This window comes from Ambystoma mexicanum, chromosome 1p (genome assembly GCF_040938575.1).
Source record: "Ambystoma mexicanum isolate Mex_15411 chromosome 1p, UKY_AmexF1_1, whole genome shotgun sequence".
Taxonomy (NCBI): Eukaryota; Metazoa; Chordata; class Amphibia; order Caudata; family Ambystomatidae; genus Ambystoma; species Ambystoma mexicanum.
The window spans coordinates 238,751,099-238,769,229 of NC_090921.1; the positions used below are offsets into that span (position 1 = coordinate 238,751,099).

Below are 18,131 nucleotides of genomic sequence, written 5' to 3' on the forward strand. Positions count from 1 at the left end.
GCAAACTGCTGAGGCCTGAGCCCCCTACGAAGGTTCTTCTGTTCAGTCCGTTGCCTCCTGTCCCTTTCCACTTGCTGCTCATCGATCACAGCAGGCTACTTCTCTCCCATCTCGGGCACCGTATGAATAGAGCTTCCACCGGTGCCAACCCCGTAGATGTGCGCAGGGTGGCCCGATATTCTCACAGAAACTGATATAACACCCTCTCCAAACACAGTCCTTATCCCTGTGTGATGTGGAACAGGAACACCTTTTTGAGGGTCCTCATCATTCTCTCCGCCTCACCGTTCGCCCTGGGCCATAACGGAGTGACCTTCCTGTGGTGGATTCCATAGTCCTCCATCAGCTTGGCAAAGCTCTCACCTTGGAAGGGTGCTCCGTTGTCTGTGCACAGTACCCTGGGGAGTCCATGAGTGGCAAAGATCTTCTCTACCGCCACCACCACATTTTCAAAGGCCACCGACTCGATGAACTCCACATCAGGGTACCTGGACCACTCGTCCATGACCAGGAAATGCGTGCCTCGGGTAGTGGAGCCACATGGACCACCTCCCATGGTCTAGTGCCATGCAGCATGGTTTCTATGACAGGCTCCTTTTGGGCTGGTGGCGCCGCCTGACACCAAACACATGGCGTGACAAACTCTTCTTGGGTAGTGGAGCCAAAGTCTGCATGGACTACTCCCCATGGTCTAGTGCCACGCGGCATGGTTTCTATGACATACTCCTTTTGGGCTGGTGACGCACTCTGACACCAAACACATGGCGTGACAAACTCTTCTCGGGTAGTGGAGCCAAAGTGCGGATGGACCACCTCCCATGGTCGAGTGCCACGCGGCATGGTTTCGATTACAGGCTCCTTTTGGGCTGCTAACGCCTCCTGACAACAAATACATGGCATGACAAACTCTTCCACTCGCCTCTCCAACTTCGGAAACCAGACCTTCTGGCGCAGCTGGGCCTTTGTGTTGGGCGCGCCCTGGTGTCCTTGGTGGGTCAGCTCGATGACCTGCTGTGTTTTCGCCTGCGGGACAACGATCCGGTCACCCCTCAGTAGAAGGCCAGCCTCAGAGAATGTCAGCTCTGACATCTCTCACCTTCCACAGCTGTTCCAGAGTGACTTTGGCCTCCTGCGTCCGCAGTGCAAGACTGTCCAGCACAGCCTTCCATGATCGTTGTTGAATCGCCGACTTCAGAATGAGGAAGCATTCATCTCGGGTCAGCAACAGCTCTAGATCGTCCAACGGCACTGAGTTGGGAGTCGCCGCCTCCACCACCAGTTGAACGTGCGCATACCCCTGCTCTGCACAGTTGTGGGCCCGATCTTCCGGGGCCCCTCTTGGATGGCGGGATAGATAATCGGCCGCATTGTTGCTCCCAGGCCGGTATACAAGCAAGACCCCATACTCCAGTAATGGTAACATCCACCGCTCAATCTAGCAGGGGGCTTTGAGGACGAGCCTGCCAAGATGGGCTGCAGGGCTTATGGTCAGTGACCACAGTTATTGGCCACCCCAGGATGTATAGCCTGAAATGCCGACAGCCCCACAGGACCGCCAGGGCCTCCAGCTCGATCTGGGAGTATCGTTGTTCAGTCTCCGAGAGGGCCTTGCTGGCGTACACCACCAGCCGGACACTTAGATTGGCGTCCACTTGGCTTAGCACCGCCCACAGGCCAAACAGGCTAGCGTCCACCACAATTTCCGACTGCAGGGCTGGGTCGAAGAAAGCCATGGTATCTTCAGCTGTTAGGGCACTTTTGATGTCTTCAAATGCCGCCTGCTCCAGTTGCCCCCACTGCCAAGTGACGCCCTTCTTTGTGAGGGCTCGCAAGGGATCTAACCGAGAGGCCAAGTTCTTAATGAATCGGCCACAGTCGATGACCATGCCGAGAAAACTGTGCACCTCAGACACATTCTCTGGTGGTCGTGCCTCCAGAATGTATTTAACATTGCGGGGGCCAGGTGACACGCCCGCCTCCTTAAACACAACCCCAACGAATTTGATGGTTGTTTTAAGGAACTTTTACTTGTCGCAGTGCAAGGTCAGGCCAATCAACTGGAGCCGCTCGAACGTCTTGGCCAACTTATGCAGGTGCTCCGTTTCCAACTTGGCAAAGAGTAAAATGTCATCACTTATGTTGAAGACGCCATCCAGGTCAAGGGCCCCACGGATGGTGTTTTGAAACACCTCAACTGCGGAGGAAACCCGGAAACTCAGTCTCTTATAGCGGTACAACCCACGATGGGTGGTGAATGTAGTGATGTACCGGGAGTCAGTGTGCAGCACCACCTGGTGGTAACTGGCTCTTAGGTCCAACTTTGAAAAGAAACGGGCACCTTGCAGCTCTGTGATGATATCATCGATAGTGGGCGTCAAATGCTGCTCTCTCTTGATGGCTTTGTTGGGGAGCCGCATGTCAACGCATATCCTCACCGAGTCCGGCTGCTTTGGCTTCCTGGCAATGACAATGGGAAACATCCACGGGCTTCGGCCTTCAACTTTCTCAATGATGTCCAGACTAACCAGATTGTCAAGCTCATGGCCATGCAAAACCCCATCCCAGGTTTGGAGGGATGGGTGGGTACGGTCAGAGAACCGTTTGAGAATTCCTGAAATTGGGCCCGGTGCAGCTCTCCCTCATCACGTGAATGCTTTTCACACCCCCATTTCTTCCCCCTTCCCTTCCCTGGTCTCTCTCCTCCACTGAAAGTTGTGTGCCTGTAAAGACCCCCCGCCCCCAACAGGCCACTGACATAGAAGTAGGACAACAGTTCTATAGGAGTCCTGTTTATGTTTTAGTACCTCATGTGTTCATGTCCACTAGAACTGTAGTCCTGCTTCTATGTCTATCGCCCGAAGCATTTTTAAAAAATTTTTCTTTTATCTGGTCACCCTGTTTTATGATAGTTTTTTTTCTGCTATAGATAAGTAACCCGCACCGCTGCCATTTAAAGGGTCCACAGCTGCTTCGGAGGATATGGAAGGTGGAAGCCATGTTAGATTAATGGAAAGAGTGGAACAATGAAAGACAGTTGAGCTACTGTGTTGATGTGGGTGCTGTGCGTGCTCCGGGTTGTCTGTGTCGAGAGCTTAGCAGTGGCTGGCATGCTGCACCCCCTCAGGTGCTCCGGCCCACAACTTCCCACACCTCTGCACAGTATGGGACTGGTCCTCTGTGACCAATTCTGTGCAGCATTTAAATATGGCTTCGTTTTGTGTAATAAAACATCTGAAAACATTTAAATAAAGCAAGCAGTTTAAATAGGAGATAGTCGTATTGGGAATCCGAAACTAAAAGTGCAATAACATTCGGAAACTGCCAGAAGGCAATGTATGGAATCCTGCCTTGGGGCCTTCCCGGGGAGAGCCACGCCCGATCCCCCCCAAGGGAGAGCATGATATGATTATATTTCTTAAAACATCGGAGTTTCCCTCTGAAAAAGAGGTAGCATGTATGCTTATGGTGCTCAAGAGGGCCATTCCACTCCCAGCCGTGATAAGAATGTGGTTGCTCAAATTGAAGATCGGGATCACCATGTTGGTGGTCCCGGCTGCCACTGGCGTGTTCACATCCCGTGGTTGCCTGGTTGGCGGTTCTGAAATGTTATGTTTTAAATTACACAACCATGTGTTTTAGACTGTTTATGTTTTATTTTGTATTTTTTAGAGATATTGGAACTATGGCTGGTAGCACGTAACGTTATGCGTGACAACTGGAAGAATACAAGAAAGATTTAAGTGCCCTGAAGACAGAACCAGCAGAATGTATACTAGGGATGGATTAATGTATATGTTTGTGTTGAAATTGAGATTTATGCTGGTTCTAGAAACACATGGTTATAGTGTTGGCACAGCCTCATTGTCCGTAGAAATCAGGAGGGGCATTAATCACACCACTGAGGGTTAGGATATATACCCTGCAGTGTGGTATAGAAGGGGTCTGGTATATGAATTGTTGTTCCAGGTAGAGAACACACATACAAGCATAAGAATGAATTCTAGATGGTGTCTTTGTTCAAACATTTTTTTAGAATAAGATTGTTAAGTGCAATGTTTTTTGATAAAATTAAAATATGTATATTTTTGATAAATCACATGGTATTCGCTCCTTTTTGAGTAGGGGATGAACATGACATAATGCGTTTGAATCTGTGAATACTCACTCTTAGCAAAGAGGATAGGAAGCTAGTTTTTGGGAATTTGTAGCTTTGGTAAAAGAATATACATTTATTTACACAGTCAGTTGGAAAATATTCCACTAGCAAGAGCAGCTCAATATCACAATCTAATATACTACAATACACAACCAATCAGTTTCTGAACATGTTCAGCTCCCCTGAAGTGGGAGCAAAATGGCACTTCAGTTACTTTAGAAAGGGGTAAAAAGACAAGGTTATAAGAATCAACAGCACAAATACTTTCAGAGGTAGGGCAAATAGATTCAGTTCACTACCACCAGCAATTCAATTCAATAGGCCTGGGCCAAAGCCAATGGTTCAGAGTCTTGGATAGGAGAGCACAGTTCTGGCAGTAAACTGTTTAGTCTTTGCCACAATTTTTATAGAAGTAGTTGGTCAGACAAAAAGTTAGATGTTGGTTTAAGGAAGGACCAGCCTTCAAAGTCGGGAAAGTTTCACAAACTTTCACCACGGCTGAACAGAGTTCTGGACCGCACTTGCACAGTACCTTTTAAATGAAAAAGAGCTGTACCTGAGGCAGTTGTGCCTGGCGGTTCCTGCAGATCTCACTGTTCCTGAGCTTCAGTCGTGGGGACAAGAAGGAGGACATTCGGGGGGTTCCTGCACTGCCCAGGGAAAAGGCCACAAGCTTGGCAAAACGTCAGTTTAAGGTGTGAGTGCCTTAAAGACCACAAACTGGTATCCTTCCCACTGGCTATCCGGTTTTCAATAGCACTCTGAAGAAAATTCGACCGTTATAGGGACGGTGTCAGGTGACTTGCAAGTTGGTTTTCCCACCAAACTTAAGGGAAGAAGTTAACCTTGAAGGGCTTATCTGTCGATGGAGTTTCAGGCAATTCGGACCTGCAGCAGGGCTTTACCGGTGGACCAGGAGTTGCAGCAGTTGTCTTCCTTCAGCTCGTCTTCGGTTCTTTCGTTCCAGTGGTCGACTCTGCTTTCCAAGTCCCAGAGGTCTGCTTTTAAACAGTTTCCCTCCAGTCACTCACACAGCAGGGTGGCTCTTCTTGCCGGACAGTCATCCGGCCAATCACACCAGAGTGCATTCAGGTCTCCTAGGAGACTAAGCACAGACACTCAGGCGCCAGAGGAGGTCTTCAGCACTGAAGCCTGCCAAAGGCCAACGAACAAAGGGACCAAACCTGGTTTGGCGTGCAGAGTTAAACACAAGAAGGACCTTTTCTAAAAGAAACAGTGAAAAAAGTTGCTCGGAGTCTTGCTAGATAGGTCTTGGGCGCCATATTGGAAAACATGGCTGGCCCGATGTTTAGCTACCGGTGTTTGCATTCGGGAAAAATCATGGTAGTTTGTTAAAAACCACTGCCACCACACATTTCAAGTAGAAAAGACTAACATTTCACTGTTACACAAGTGTTTAGACTCAGGGGATGCTAGGCAACCCCTCCAGCACTCTACAGGAAGATAGTGTGGGCTGGGTCTGTACATTTAGAAAGACTAGTAAAGTCAGTTTAACTTTACATGCTCTGGGAGACAGTAGTCAGTCCCAGAGAAGGTATTTAAACCTTTGGGAGTCTGAAAGACACCCCTGTGCCACTGCACTGAAGGTGCTGTGTGACACACAAGAAAAAGATGATGCCTATGGAATTGTTTTAGAACTCCATATTCAAAGAACAGAAAAGTAAAACTCACATCAAAATACACGAAAGAGTGGGAAAAAACGCTCATACTCTTTCCAGGTAAAAATTAAAAACCTAGAAATCCAGCAAAGTTGCTGGGAGTCTCAAAAGGTAAGGGAAATTAGCACATTCTTGAGAATTCTCCCTAACACTATCCAGGACCGTGCCTCCAGGTAAAGACATTTTTACATTCCTTTGATTTGCTACGATGGGTCGAACTGGGCTAATCAGCCAAGGTGCAATTCAGACCTGAACAAGAAAGTCTAAACTGGCGCTATTGACTAAACATGCTTATATAAACAGAGGCCAGACCGCACTCCAAGTCTTCCCAAAAGCGGATTCTAATTGTGTTTCTTACCAAGAAGATGTGATTGTTGCGGAACTCTTAAATAACCTTGGCCACAATGTTATGTCACCAGCCCTGAAAATGATCCCCCAAAGAAAACCTCTGAGTCCTCTGGCGCCCATTGTGCATTCTATAAAAGATTCAAAATGTCCCCCGGTGACTCAGACCCAATTGCCCACTTTTTCAAGAAATCGATATCAAGCACAGAAGGTAAATCTTTTGAAAGATAAAGGACAGTTGTGGGCCTGATCATTCGCATGAGAATTACCTCAGCATGATCAATAGTACTGAATCCATGGTCATCGATTTACCTGGTGTCTTATTGTCTTTGGACAATTTTCCACCAATGGCGAGCCATTCAATGCAACAGTCATTGGACGCCTCCTCGCTGGACTCTCCAACCGTGCTCACCAACTTACTTGAAGAAAATGAAGGTATCCAAGCTGCCGTACAGCCTGACTCCAGCGCTTTACATAAAGATAGAGTTGGCTTACATCACAAGCTTTTGGATCTGGATGACAGGATCCGCTTGACTTCATAAACGATTTCTGCTTTGAATATGCTTCTTAGCTCCTTCATCACGCTCTATGATAACATCCACGATGAAGTAAAAGACCTCACAAACAACCTTAATGTGATCACACCTAAGTTAGACCTCATCGGAGAGATATGTTCCCTCCCGTTGCTCTCACCTGTCAGATTCACAGAAAAGCAGGAGGATGGCCCGCACCTAATTATTCTTGACGACTCAGTTGTCTTGGTCAATGCAACCAGCCACAACATGAGTGCCAAACGCCTGGGCCCTGCTAAATTGCAGCAAAACTCTGCTAAGAGATCCCTCTGTGATGAATCTGAGAACCAACCTGCTACCAACGGGAGACCACCTCTGAAGGGACTTTGGCCTCGTCCACTGAAAAAGACTTTAAAGCCTACGAAACCCCCACTGAGGAAAATAATTCTGTGCAGGAAATCTATGAAATTTCTTTCAACAGTCAAGGCTTTCCTCGAGAAAAAGAGCGTAAAAGATCATCAAGTCGACCACAAGGTCATCGTTGAAAACACCCGATTTGCGTACAGAGATACTACACGATCGACAGTGCAGCCATGCAAGAACCCCAGCGATGCTTTGCAAACCCTACCAAAATCGACCAGCCACAGATGGATGCCTTACAATTAACCGCTGTCAAAGAATTAGGCTGCAGGATTCCTTGTATTGTAGTTTCAGTTGGCGTTCAGTCGGATCCTATGCCTGAACAGAGCCTCTGGCCAACCTCTAGTCTGCATTGCTCGTACCCAGGAAAAGAAAACCGGAACATAGAAGAGAAATTACTGCCTCATTTGCCATCTTGCAAAAAGGATAATCCTCTTTCTACTGCATCTGCCAGGCCTATCTCTCCAACCTCGGTAAACAGGGCTCTCCATTTTGCTAATGCTGATGAGAACGTAATTCTGTTTCATGTGAACAGTCTACACAGGCCACCCAGGAGTGACCCAGCTATCCCCTCCATCTAATACCAATGTTGATATGCGGTCTCTTTTGGGTAAGCTCTATTGGCCTCACTCAGACTTTTCTTGGCCTCCATCCCTCCCGACAAAGGAGAATTTATGTCAGAAAACTGGCCCTGATTCCAAAATCCCTGCCGGGCTAACGATATCTGTTGCAAACCCCCAGCATGAGGCAATTTATGGTTAAATAGCACCTTGTAGGCACGTAGCTCTGTCTAAAGGTGTTCTTCGAGGTGCCAAAGGCACTGATTTAAATGCCATCAACTACTCTGATGAGCTAACCTCGGAAAATGAGTCTAGTTCGCATCCTGTTTCGCTTCCATCCCAATACAACGACTTATTTGTATTTATTACGTTTATATAGTGCTTTACACCAAAGCGCTGCACATTTTAACAACAGGATACATTTAACAATAACAAAATGGCAGTAACAGTAGAAGCAAATTACAATTTTGAATCAGAGCAACAAAACAGTATGTAGAGCAATTAGACAGAAGGGAAGTTGGAGAGAAGTGGAGTAGAGCTAGGAGGAAGAGGGAGGATGGGTAGGAGGAGGAGGGGGGGGAAACTGAAGAGTTTCAAATAGCGATACGTTCGTGACACAGCGAGCAACGCAGTCTTCATTCCAACAAGACAAAAGGGTCCCCAAAAAGATATGTATGACTTGCCATCTACCTGGTTCTATGGAAGTCTGCTTAAATCAATCAAATGTTATGTTATGTTAAAGGTACTTATGTAGCGCAGCGTCACCATGGGAATTGGTCCCCAGGCGCTCTGGTGGATCTGTAAATGAGAAGGTGGGAAGGGTTAGTAAGGGGAAGAGGGAGTAGCATAGTGAGAAGGGTGGTATACTGTTGGTAGCTTCAACTCGGTGGACACCGGGTGCTGAGATTTGGTGCAAGTATTGGATCGGTGTCAGTCCACGTGTGCTGTTGGTGCAGCTTACGTGTTGCGGTGTGGTGAAGTGTGTGCAGCTTGCTGTGCGAGAGATGGTTGTGTGAGTTTTTCAGTGATATAAGTATGCAGAGAGTTTGAGCTTATGTTGTTAGTGAGTTGTATGATATTTAACATGCTGGCCTGCATAGTTCTGTCTAAGTGTGGCACATGCTAATATTAGAGTTCCATCTAAGTGTGGCAGATTCTAACATTCACAATCCTATCTAGATACGGCGCAGGCTAATGTCCGCAATTCTAAGTGTGGCACATGCTGACATTCACAAATGTCTTAACAATCTTTGCCGTAATTCCGACACTTCAACCAATTTCTTCATTTGACATTGAGAGAATCCACTTTCCCAACCGCCTTCAAGCAAAGTGTGTAATTCACTTTTCCTCACATCTAGTAATGGATCTTGCTCTAGCCGAAAAAGCTAAACTTGAGGTCCTCGGCTTTAATGTACAGTAAGGCAATGAGCCAAACATGCTACAAAAGGAACCTTGCTACCCTGTTCTGCAATCAAATTTAGTTAATGCCGACTTTGCCATTAACGGTGGCATATTAGTGAAGAATGAGGTTGGTCCTGGCGAAACTACGCTCATCTTGATTTGCTAGTGGTCCGGTGGGACTTAAATAGCAGTTGATGCAATGCCAGAAGTAGATAATGTTGTTAGTCTTTCCCTTCAACTTGTCAGCCGAAATACCTGTGGATTTGTACATCTGAATGATAATGGTGAGGCTTGGTCACAACTGAGGGCTAACACTGTCTTGTTCTTTCAGGAAACTTGGGTAATCAAATGCCCTTGCCTGTACGGCTATGATCTTTTCCATCAAGCAGCGACTGCAGGGGAAACAGGCAGACCCTCTGGTGGGTTAATTATAGCAATTCAAAACGAGCATGCCCTGACAGCCACAAAGATTGCATAAACCCCTTTTGGTGTTCTGGCTATTGAGATGCACTCTGGCAAATTGCATGCCCCTATACTCCCTGTGAATATATATTGGCATAAAGGGATAGCTGTTCTCGAGGATTTCGTAAAGTCCCTGCATGCCTGTGTTACACGATAGGTGAGGTTACACAAGTGTGGCTCCATTTTACTGGCCGGAGATTTAAATGCGGACTGCTCTTGTACTGTACCTGATGATGACCTTAACAGAATCTCTGCCAGTTGTCCCCTGAAATGTCCAAAACTTTGGCAGGCCTTGAATTGGCCCTTACCATGAGTAGTTCAGATTTGTTCATGGTCAATGGGACTGACCTAGAGACTGGCCTAAAAGTTCTTGCATGGCACAGGGGAACTAGCCATTCGACCCTTAATTACATCTTTGTTGATAGCCTTTCATTGAATGCTTGCTCTGCCTTTATGGTTTCTGAAACTAATTGGAGTGACCATAACATGCTAAAGATTAATTTTGAAGTGATATATGGCCCTACCAACCTCAGTGTGAACAACAGAGGCAACATGTTGCATTGGACTTTTAACAACTCATACAAATGAAACAACAAACTAAATGTCCTGCTTTCAAAAACCTCATACGAAACAAAACTTACATGCTTTGGGGTTGAGAACTTGGCGAACACAGTTCTGCGTTTGTTGACCATAAACTTATCTGATAGGCCCAGAAAGGCCAATAGTAAGCCTTGTGATCACTTACATGAGTATAATGCACGGCTTCATATACAAAAACGAGAATTTAGAAGGACGATCAGGTCAGTTAAGATTTCCCAGTGCAACTCAAACTCCAAGATCTGCAAGCTCAGAAGTCTAAAGCAAAAATATAGCATCTTCTGCAAACAGATCAAAGCTGAATTAACACAGAAAGATGCTGAAAGAATGTTAACAATACTAAAGGGGAAAGACGCTTGTTTCTTTTGGGAAACTGTCAACGCAGCGACCAATCCACAACTTTGTTACCAAGCCAATGCAGTCCCTAAACCTACTTGGGTTTCTCATTTTAAGTCTTTATACGCATCTAATATCTCTGCGACCACATACCTTTATGAGATCCAGAGTGCATTGGCCTTTCCCTTGTCCCTTCCAAAACCAGACCCTGAGAAGATCTGGACATGAATTAAAAAGGCTAAATCCTCAGGTGCACCTGGCCCCAAGGGTCTTTCCATAAATGTATTGAAAAAAGTCTCATACGTTTGGTCCTCTATTCTATCCATTCTTTTTGCTAATGCGAAAGAGTGGGAAAAAACGCTCATACTCTTTCCAGGTAAAAATTAAAAACCTAGAAATCCAGCAAAGTTGCTGGGAGTCTCAAAAGGTAAGGGAAATTAGCACATTCTTGAGAATTCTCCCTAACACTATCCAGGACCGTGCCTCCAGGTAAAGACATTTTTACATTCCTTTGATTTGCTACGATGGGTCGAACTGGGCTAATCAGCCAAGGTGCAATTCAGACCTGAACAAGAAAGTCTAAACTGGCGCTATTGACTAAACATGCTTATATAAACAGAGGCCAGACCGCACTCCAAGTCTTCCCAAAAGCGGATTCTAATTGTGTTTCTTACCAAGAAGATGTGATTGTTGCGGAACTCTTAAATAACTTTGGCCACAATGTTATGTCACCAGCCCTGAAAATGATCCCCCAAAGAAAACCTCTGAGTCCTCTGGCGCCCATTGTGCATTCTATAAAAGATTCAAAATGTCCCCCGGTGACTCAGACCCAATTGCCCACTTTTTCAAGAAATCGATATCAAGCACAGAAGGTAAATCTTTTGAAAGATAAAGGACAGTTGTGGGCCTGATCATTCGCATGAGAATTACCTCAGCATGATCAATAGTACTGAATCCATGGTCATCGATTTACCTGGTGTCTTATTGTCTTTGGACAATTTTCCACCAATGGCGAGCCATTCAATGCAACAGTCATTGGACGCCTCCTCGCTGGACTCTCCAACCGTGCTCACCAACTTACTTGAAGAAAATGAAGGTATCCAAGCTGCCGTACAGCCTGACTCCAGCGCTTTACATAAAGATAGAGTTGGCTTACATCACAAGCTTTTGGATCTGGATGACAGGATCCGCTTGACTTCATAAACGATTTCTGCTTTGAATATGCTTCTTAGCTCCTTCATCACGCTCTATGATAACATCCACGATGAAGTAAAAGACCTCACAAACAACCTTAATGTGATCACACCTACGTTAGACCTCATCGGAGAGATATGTTCCCTCCCGTTGCTCTCACCTGTCAGATTCACAGAAAAGCAGGAGGATGGCCCGCACCTAATTATTCTTGACGACTCAGTTGTCTTGGTCAATGCAACCAGCCACAACATGAGTGCCAAACGCCTGGGCCCTGCTAAATTGCAGCAAAACTCTGCTAAGAGATCCCTCTGTGATGAATCTGAGAACCAACCTGCTACCAACGGGAGACCACCTCTGCAGGGACTTTGGCCTCGTCCACTGAAAAAGACTTTAAAGCCTACGAAACCCCCACTGAGGAAAATAATTCTGTGCAGGAAATCTATGAAATTTCTTTCAACAGTCAAGGCTTTCCTCGAGAAAAAGAGCGTAAAAGATCATCAAGTCGACCACAAGGTCATCGTTGAAAACACCCGATTTGCGTACAGAGATACTACACGATCGACAGTGCAGCCATGCAAGAACCCCAGCGATGCTTTGCAAACCCTACCAAAATCGACCAGCCACAGATGGATGCCTTACAATTAACCGCTGTCAAAGAATTAGGCTGCAGGATTCCTTGTATTGTAGTTTCAGTTGGCGTTCAGTCGGATCCTATGCCTGAACAGAGCCTCTGGCCAACCTCTAGTCTGCATTGCTCGTACCCAGGAAAAGAAAACCGGAACATAGAAGAGAAATTACTGCCTCATTTGCCATCTTGCAAAAAGGATAATCCTCTTTCTACTGCATCTGCCAGGCCTATCTCTCCAACCTCGGTAAACAGGGCTCTCCATTTTGCTAATGCTGATGAGAACGTAATTCTGTTTCATGTGAACAGTCTACACAGGCCACCCAGGAGTGACCCAGCTATCCCCTCCATCTAATACCAATGTTGATATGCGGTCTCTTTTGGGTAAGCTCTATTGGCCTCACTCAGACTTTTCTTGGCCTCCATCCCTCCCGACAAAGGAGAATTTATGTCAGAAAACTGGCCCTGATTCCATAATCCCTGCCGGGCTAACGATATCTGTTGCAAACCCCCAGCATGAGGCAATTTATGGTTAAATAGCACCTTGTAGGCACGTAGCTCTGTCTAAAGGTGTTCTTCGAGGTGCCAAAGGCACTGATTTAAATGCCATCAACTACTCTGATGAGCTAACCTCGGAAAATGAGTCTAGTTCGCATCCTGTTTCGCTTCCATCCCAATACAACGACTTATTTGTATTTATTACGTTTATACAGTGCTTTACACCAAAGCGCTGCACATTTTAACAACAGGATACATTTAACAATAACAAAATGGCAGTAACAGTAGAAGCAAATTACAATTTTGAATCAGAGCAACAAAACAGTATGTAGAGCAATTAGACAGAAGGGAAGGGGGAGAGAAGTGGAGTAGAGCTAGGAGGAAGAGGGAGGATGGGTAGGAGGAGGAGGGGGGGGAAACTGAAGAGTTTCAAATAGCGATACGTTCGTGACACAGCGAGCAACGCAGTCTTCATTCCAACAAGACAAAAGGGTCCCCAAAAAGATATGTATGACTTGCCATCTACCTGGTTCTATGGAAGTCTGCTTAAATCAATCAAATGTTATGTTATGTTAAAGGTACTTATGTAGCGCAGCGTCACCATGGGAATTGGTGCCCAGGCGCTCTGGTGGATCTGTAAATGAGAAGGTGGGAAGGGTTAGTAAGGGGAAGAGGGAGTAGCATAGTGAGAAGGGTGGTATACTGTTGGTAGCTTCAACTCGGTGGACACCGGGTGCTGAGATTTGGTGCAAGTATTGGATCGGTGTCAGTCCACGTGTGCTGTTGGTGCAGCTTACGTGTTGCGGTGTGGTGAAGTGTGTGCAGCTTGCTGTGCGAGAGATGGTTGTGTGAGTTTTTCAGTGATATAAGTATGCAGAGAGTTTGAGCTTATGTTGTTAGTGAGTTGTATGATATTTAACATGCTGGCCTGCATAGTTCTGTCTAAGTGTGGCACATGCTAATATTAGAGTTCCATCTAAGTGTGGCAGATTCTAACATTCACAATCCTATCTGGATACGGCGCAGGCTAATGTCCGCAATTCTAAGTGTGGCACATGCTGACATTCACAAATGTCTTAACAATCTTTGCCGAAATTCCGACACTTCAACCAATTTCTTCATTTGACATTGAGAGAATCCACTTTCCCAACCGCCTTCAAGCAAATAAGTGTGTAATTCACTTTTCCTCACATCTAGTAATGGATCTTGCTCTAGCCGAAAAAGCTAAACTTGAGGTCCTCGGCTTTAATGTACAGTAAGGCAATGAGCCAAACATGCTACAAAAGGAACCTTGCTACCCTGTTCTGCAATCAAATTTAGTTAATGCCGACTTTGCCATTAACGGTGGCATATTAGTGAAGAATGAGGTTGGTCCTGGCGAAACTACGCTCATCTTGATTTGCTAGTGGTCCGGTGGGACTTAAATAGCAGTTGATGCAATGCCAGAAGTAGATAATGTTGTTAGTCTTTCCCTTCAACTTGTCAGCCGAAATACCTGTGGATTTGTACATCTGAATGATAATGGTGAGGCTTGGTCACAACTGAGGGCTAACACTGTCTTGTTCTTTCAGGAAACTTGGGTAATCAAATGCCCTTGCCTGTACGGCTATGATCTTTTCCATCAAGCAGCGACTGCAGGGGAAACAGGCAGACCCTCTGGTGGGTTAATTATAGCAATTCAAAACGAGCATGCCCTGACAGCCACAAAGATTGCATAAACCCCTTTTGGTGTTCTGGCTATTGAGATGCACTCTGGCAAATTGCATGCCCCTATACTCCCTGTGAATATATATTGGCATAAAGGGATAGCTGTTCTCGAGGATTTCGTAAAGTCCATGCATGCCTGTGTTACACGATAGGTGAGGTTACACAAGTGTGGCTCCATTTTACTGGCCGGAGATTTAAATGCGGACTGCTCTTGTACTGTACCTGATGATGACCTTAACAGAATCTCTGCCAGTTGTCCCCTGAAATGTCCAAAACTTTGGCAGGCCTTGAATTGGCCCTTACCATGAGTAGTTCAGATTTGTTCATGGTCAATGGGACTGACCTAGAGACTGGCCTAAAAGTTCTTGCATGGCACAGGGGAACTAGCCATTCGACCCTTAATTACATCTTTGTTGATAGCCTTTCATTGAATGCTTGCTCTGCCTTTATGGTTTCTGAAACTAATTGGAGTGACCATAACATGCTAAAGATTAATTCTGAAGTGATATATGGCCCTACCAACCTCAGTGTGAACAACAGAGGCAACATGTTGCATTGGACTTTTAACAACTCATACAAATGAAACAACAAACTAAATGTCCTGCTTTCAAAAACCTCATACGAAACAAAACTTACATGCTTTGGGGTTGAGAACTTGGCGAACACAGTTCTGCGTTTGTTGACCATAAACTTATCTGATAGGCCCAGAAAGGCCAATAGTAAGCCTTGTGATCACTTACATGAGTATAATGCACGGCTTCATATACAAAAACGAGAATTTAGAAGGACGATCAGGTCAGTTAAGATTTCCCAGTGCAACTCAAACTCCAAGATCTGCAAGCTCAGAAGTCTAAAGCAAAAATATAGCATCTTCTGCAAACAGATCAAAGCTGAATTAACACAGAAAGATGCTGAAAGAATGTTAACAATACTAAAGGGGAAAGACGCTTGTTTCTTTTGGGAAACTGTCAACGCAGCGACCAATCCACAACTTTGTTACCAAGCCAATGCAGTCCCTAAACCTACTTGGGTTTCTCATTTTAAGTCTTTATACGCATCTAATATCTCTGCGACCACATACCTTTATGAGATCCAGAGTGCATTGGCCTTTCCCTTGTCCCTTCCAAAACCAGACCCTGAGAAGATCTGGACATGAATTAAAAAGGCTAAATCCTCAGGTGCACCTGGCCCCAAGGGTCTTTCCATAAATGTATTGAAAAAAGTCCCATACGTTTGGTCCTCTATTCTATCCATTCTTTTTGCTAATGCCACTGACACAGCACTGGGTCCTGATTACTGGGGCCTATCACATATCGTTCCCATCTACAAGAGAGGCGAGCGTTCAGACCTGATGAATTATAGACCCATTACTTTAGTAGACGTCGAAAGCAAGATCTTTGCAGGAGTTCTTCTGTCACACCTCGAAAAAAGAGGGAAGAAGACTGGCAGACTAAATTGCTTCCAAACTGGTTTTCGCTGCCGTTACTCCACAAATATAAGTGGAGTGGTTCTGCAGGAACTGCAAGAATCAGCTTGGAGTGCCCACACTAACAGTATCTATGTCTCGTCAATAGACTTGTCTGCATCCTTTGTTAAAGTAGACCACAATCAGCTTTATTCTAAGTTAACTAAATGGGGGGTTCCTGAAGGTCTTTTGTGCTTGATCATATGCTTATATTCTAGCACTGCAATCTGCATTCGCCTAAATCAATCTGGACACCTCTCACATAGAATCGCAACAACTCAAGGCCTTAGACAGGGGTGTGTGTTGGCCGCTCATCTTGTTAACCTATATGTTTCAGCCACACTCATTCTTCTCAAATTTGGCACCCTAAAAACTTTGTGGATGGCCTATGCGGACGATTTTTTGCTCTTGCATCAGGCAAGGATCGGGGTCCATAGGCTACTAATAGCATTTTTTCAGGTAGGCAAAGGAGAATGCCCTTGTGACCAAACCCCAAAAAGCAAAAAGTATGGTACTGTCCAGGGCAAGAAAACATAACTCGGGCAAATGGCTGTTGTTGTCAAAGGAACTGGAAGTGATCTGGAGCCTGACATATTTAGGTTTTTCATTTAACGTCTAGGCCTAAATTCGCAGCCAAGCAGGCCTCGGTAATTTGTAAGGCTAAAGCCATAACCAACCAACTGTCTTCCAGAGACAGAAAATATGGAACCTATTCCATCAAAGCCACCCTAAAATTCTATTGAGGGAAGGCAATTCCCAAGTTGACCTACGAGATGGAACTATGGCCCATGAAACCTCAACTTTGTTTAGACATTATAGAAGGAAAAATATGGAGAAAGATCTTGCGAGTTCCTAATGCTGTCCCAATAGTGGCTATAAGATTTGAATTAGGCCTTGTTTCACTCAGGAGTTATGTCCAGTGGCAGATCTTACTCCTATACCACAAAACAAAATCCTCACACCAGATTTAGGTTCCCTATATTCAGAAGACAAAGTTACCTGTCAACGCCTTACTGAGCCATGCCTGGGTGGTTATTTAGGGAAATTTGAACTCTCACTGCGAATTAATACTCTCTAAATTAGGACTTACGTTGGCTAAGGTTAAAACTGCACTATATGATCAGGACTAGATTGAAACAATTGATGCATTACATGGCTTTTCGCCTTTACAACATTATGATATATGATATTTTATTTGTATTACGCTCATACACAAGTGTTTCATTTGTCACATGAATATAAACATAGAGGTTCTGTTGCCCCTTTCCTCTTGATTTTTTCCAGATAAACAGTATTGCTCGATGATACTCCACCTACGTAGGAACTTACTCCACACTATGGAGATTCTCATTAGGAGGGGGGCTATCGACCCCTCTGATTCTACTTGTAGGCACTGTAATGGCATCGATATTGTAGAGAATTTTAACCACTTGTTTATGGATTGTCCTAGTTTACACTTTGAAAGGTCTTCCTATTTCAATAGAATTGTGGGTGCCAACAAAAACATTGACCTATCTGAACTGTGGAAAAGATTTCTTAACCCAACTTCATTAGCCGATGCGGTAGCTGTTGCTAGATTCGTAAAGTCATGGCAAATCCCAGTATACAAAAATCGATCTTAAAAAAGCTTTAATTGATTGTTCTTAAAAGTTTATATTGTTCAATATAAATTGCTAAAATATTATTAGGATGTTTCTTTTAAAGTGTAGTTATTGGTCCTGTTTCTTCTTCCTCTGTAATATGCAATTTGAGTTATATATCGATATAACATGTATTATTTGAGTTTTTGTTGATTTTGTCTTTTATTTTGTAAAGGTTTTTTTATAGACAATTCACGAATTTAAAAAAAAGATCTGAATTTCAGCATTTGAATTTATGAAACAAACCAACGCAGGAAAACCTCAACTACAGGTCAGTATCTTTTTTCATCCCAATCCCTTTAGTAAATGCTAACTTCACCAGCAAAGTGTAAAAATAAGCTATACTCACACAGAACAATTGCAACCACAAAGACCACTGGTACAAGGGCTAAAAGGAAGAAGAAATATTTCGATACTAAGCACGGTTCGGTCTCTCCTGTTTTCACCATGTCTGAGGGAGAGAATGGGGAAAAAAGAGACAGTCAAAATAATGATATGAATAGAAGATGAAGTCATAATTGTGACAAGAGTCCA

General features: G+C 44.7%; 1 protein-coding gene across 6 annotated transcripts in view; it reads right to left on the bottom strand.

Annotated features, from left to right (window-relative positions):
• The window catches only part of LOC138568528 (V-set and immunoglobulin domain-containing protein 1-like), a 109,321-nt gene that overhangs the window by 33,994 nt on the left and 57,196 nt on the right, over nucleotides 1-18,131 (bottom strand). For 5 of the 6 annotated variants that reach the window (XM_069646441.1, XM_069646445.1, XM_069646440.1 and 2 more), the window contains one exon: nucleotides 17,947-18,048. The exons of the other annotated variant lie outside the window; for it this stretch is intronic. In XM_069646441.1, the coding sequence (XP_069502542.1) occupies nucleotides 17,947-18,048 (102 nt within the window). The remainder of the gene's footprint in view (nucleotides 1-17,946; nucleotides 18,049-18,131) is intronic. 6 annotated transcript variants of the gene reach the window in all.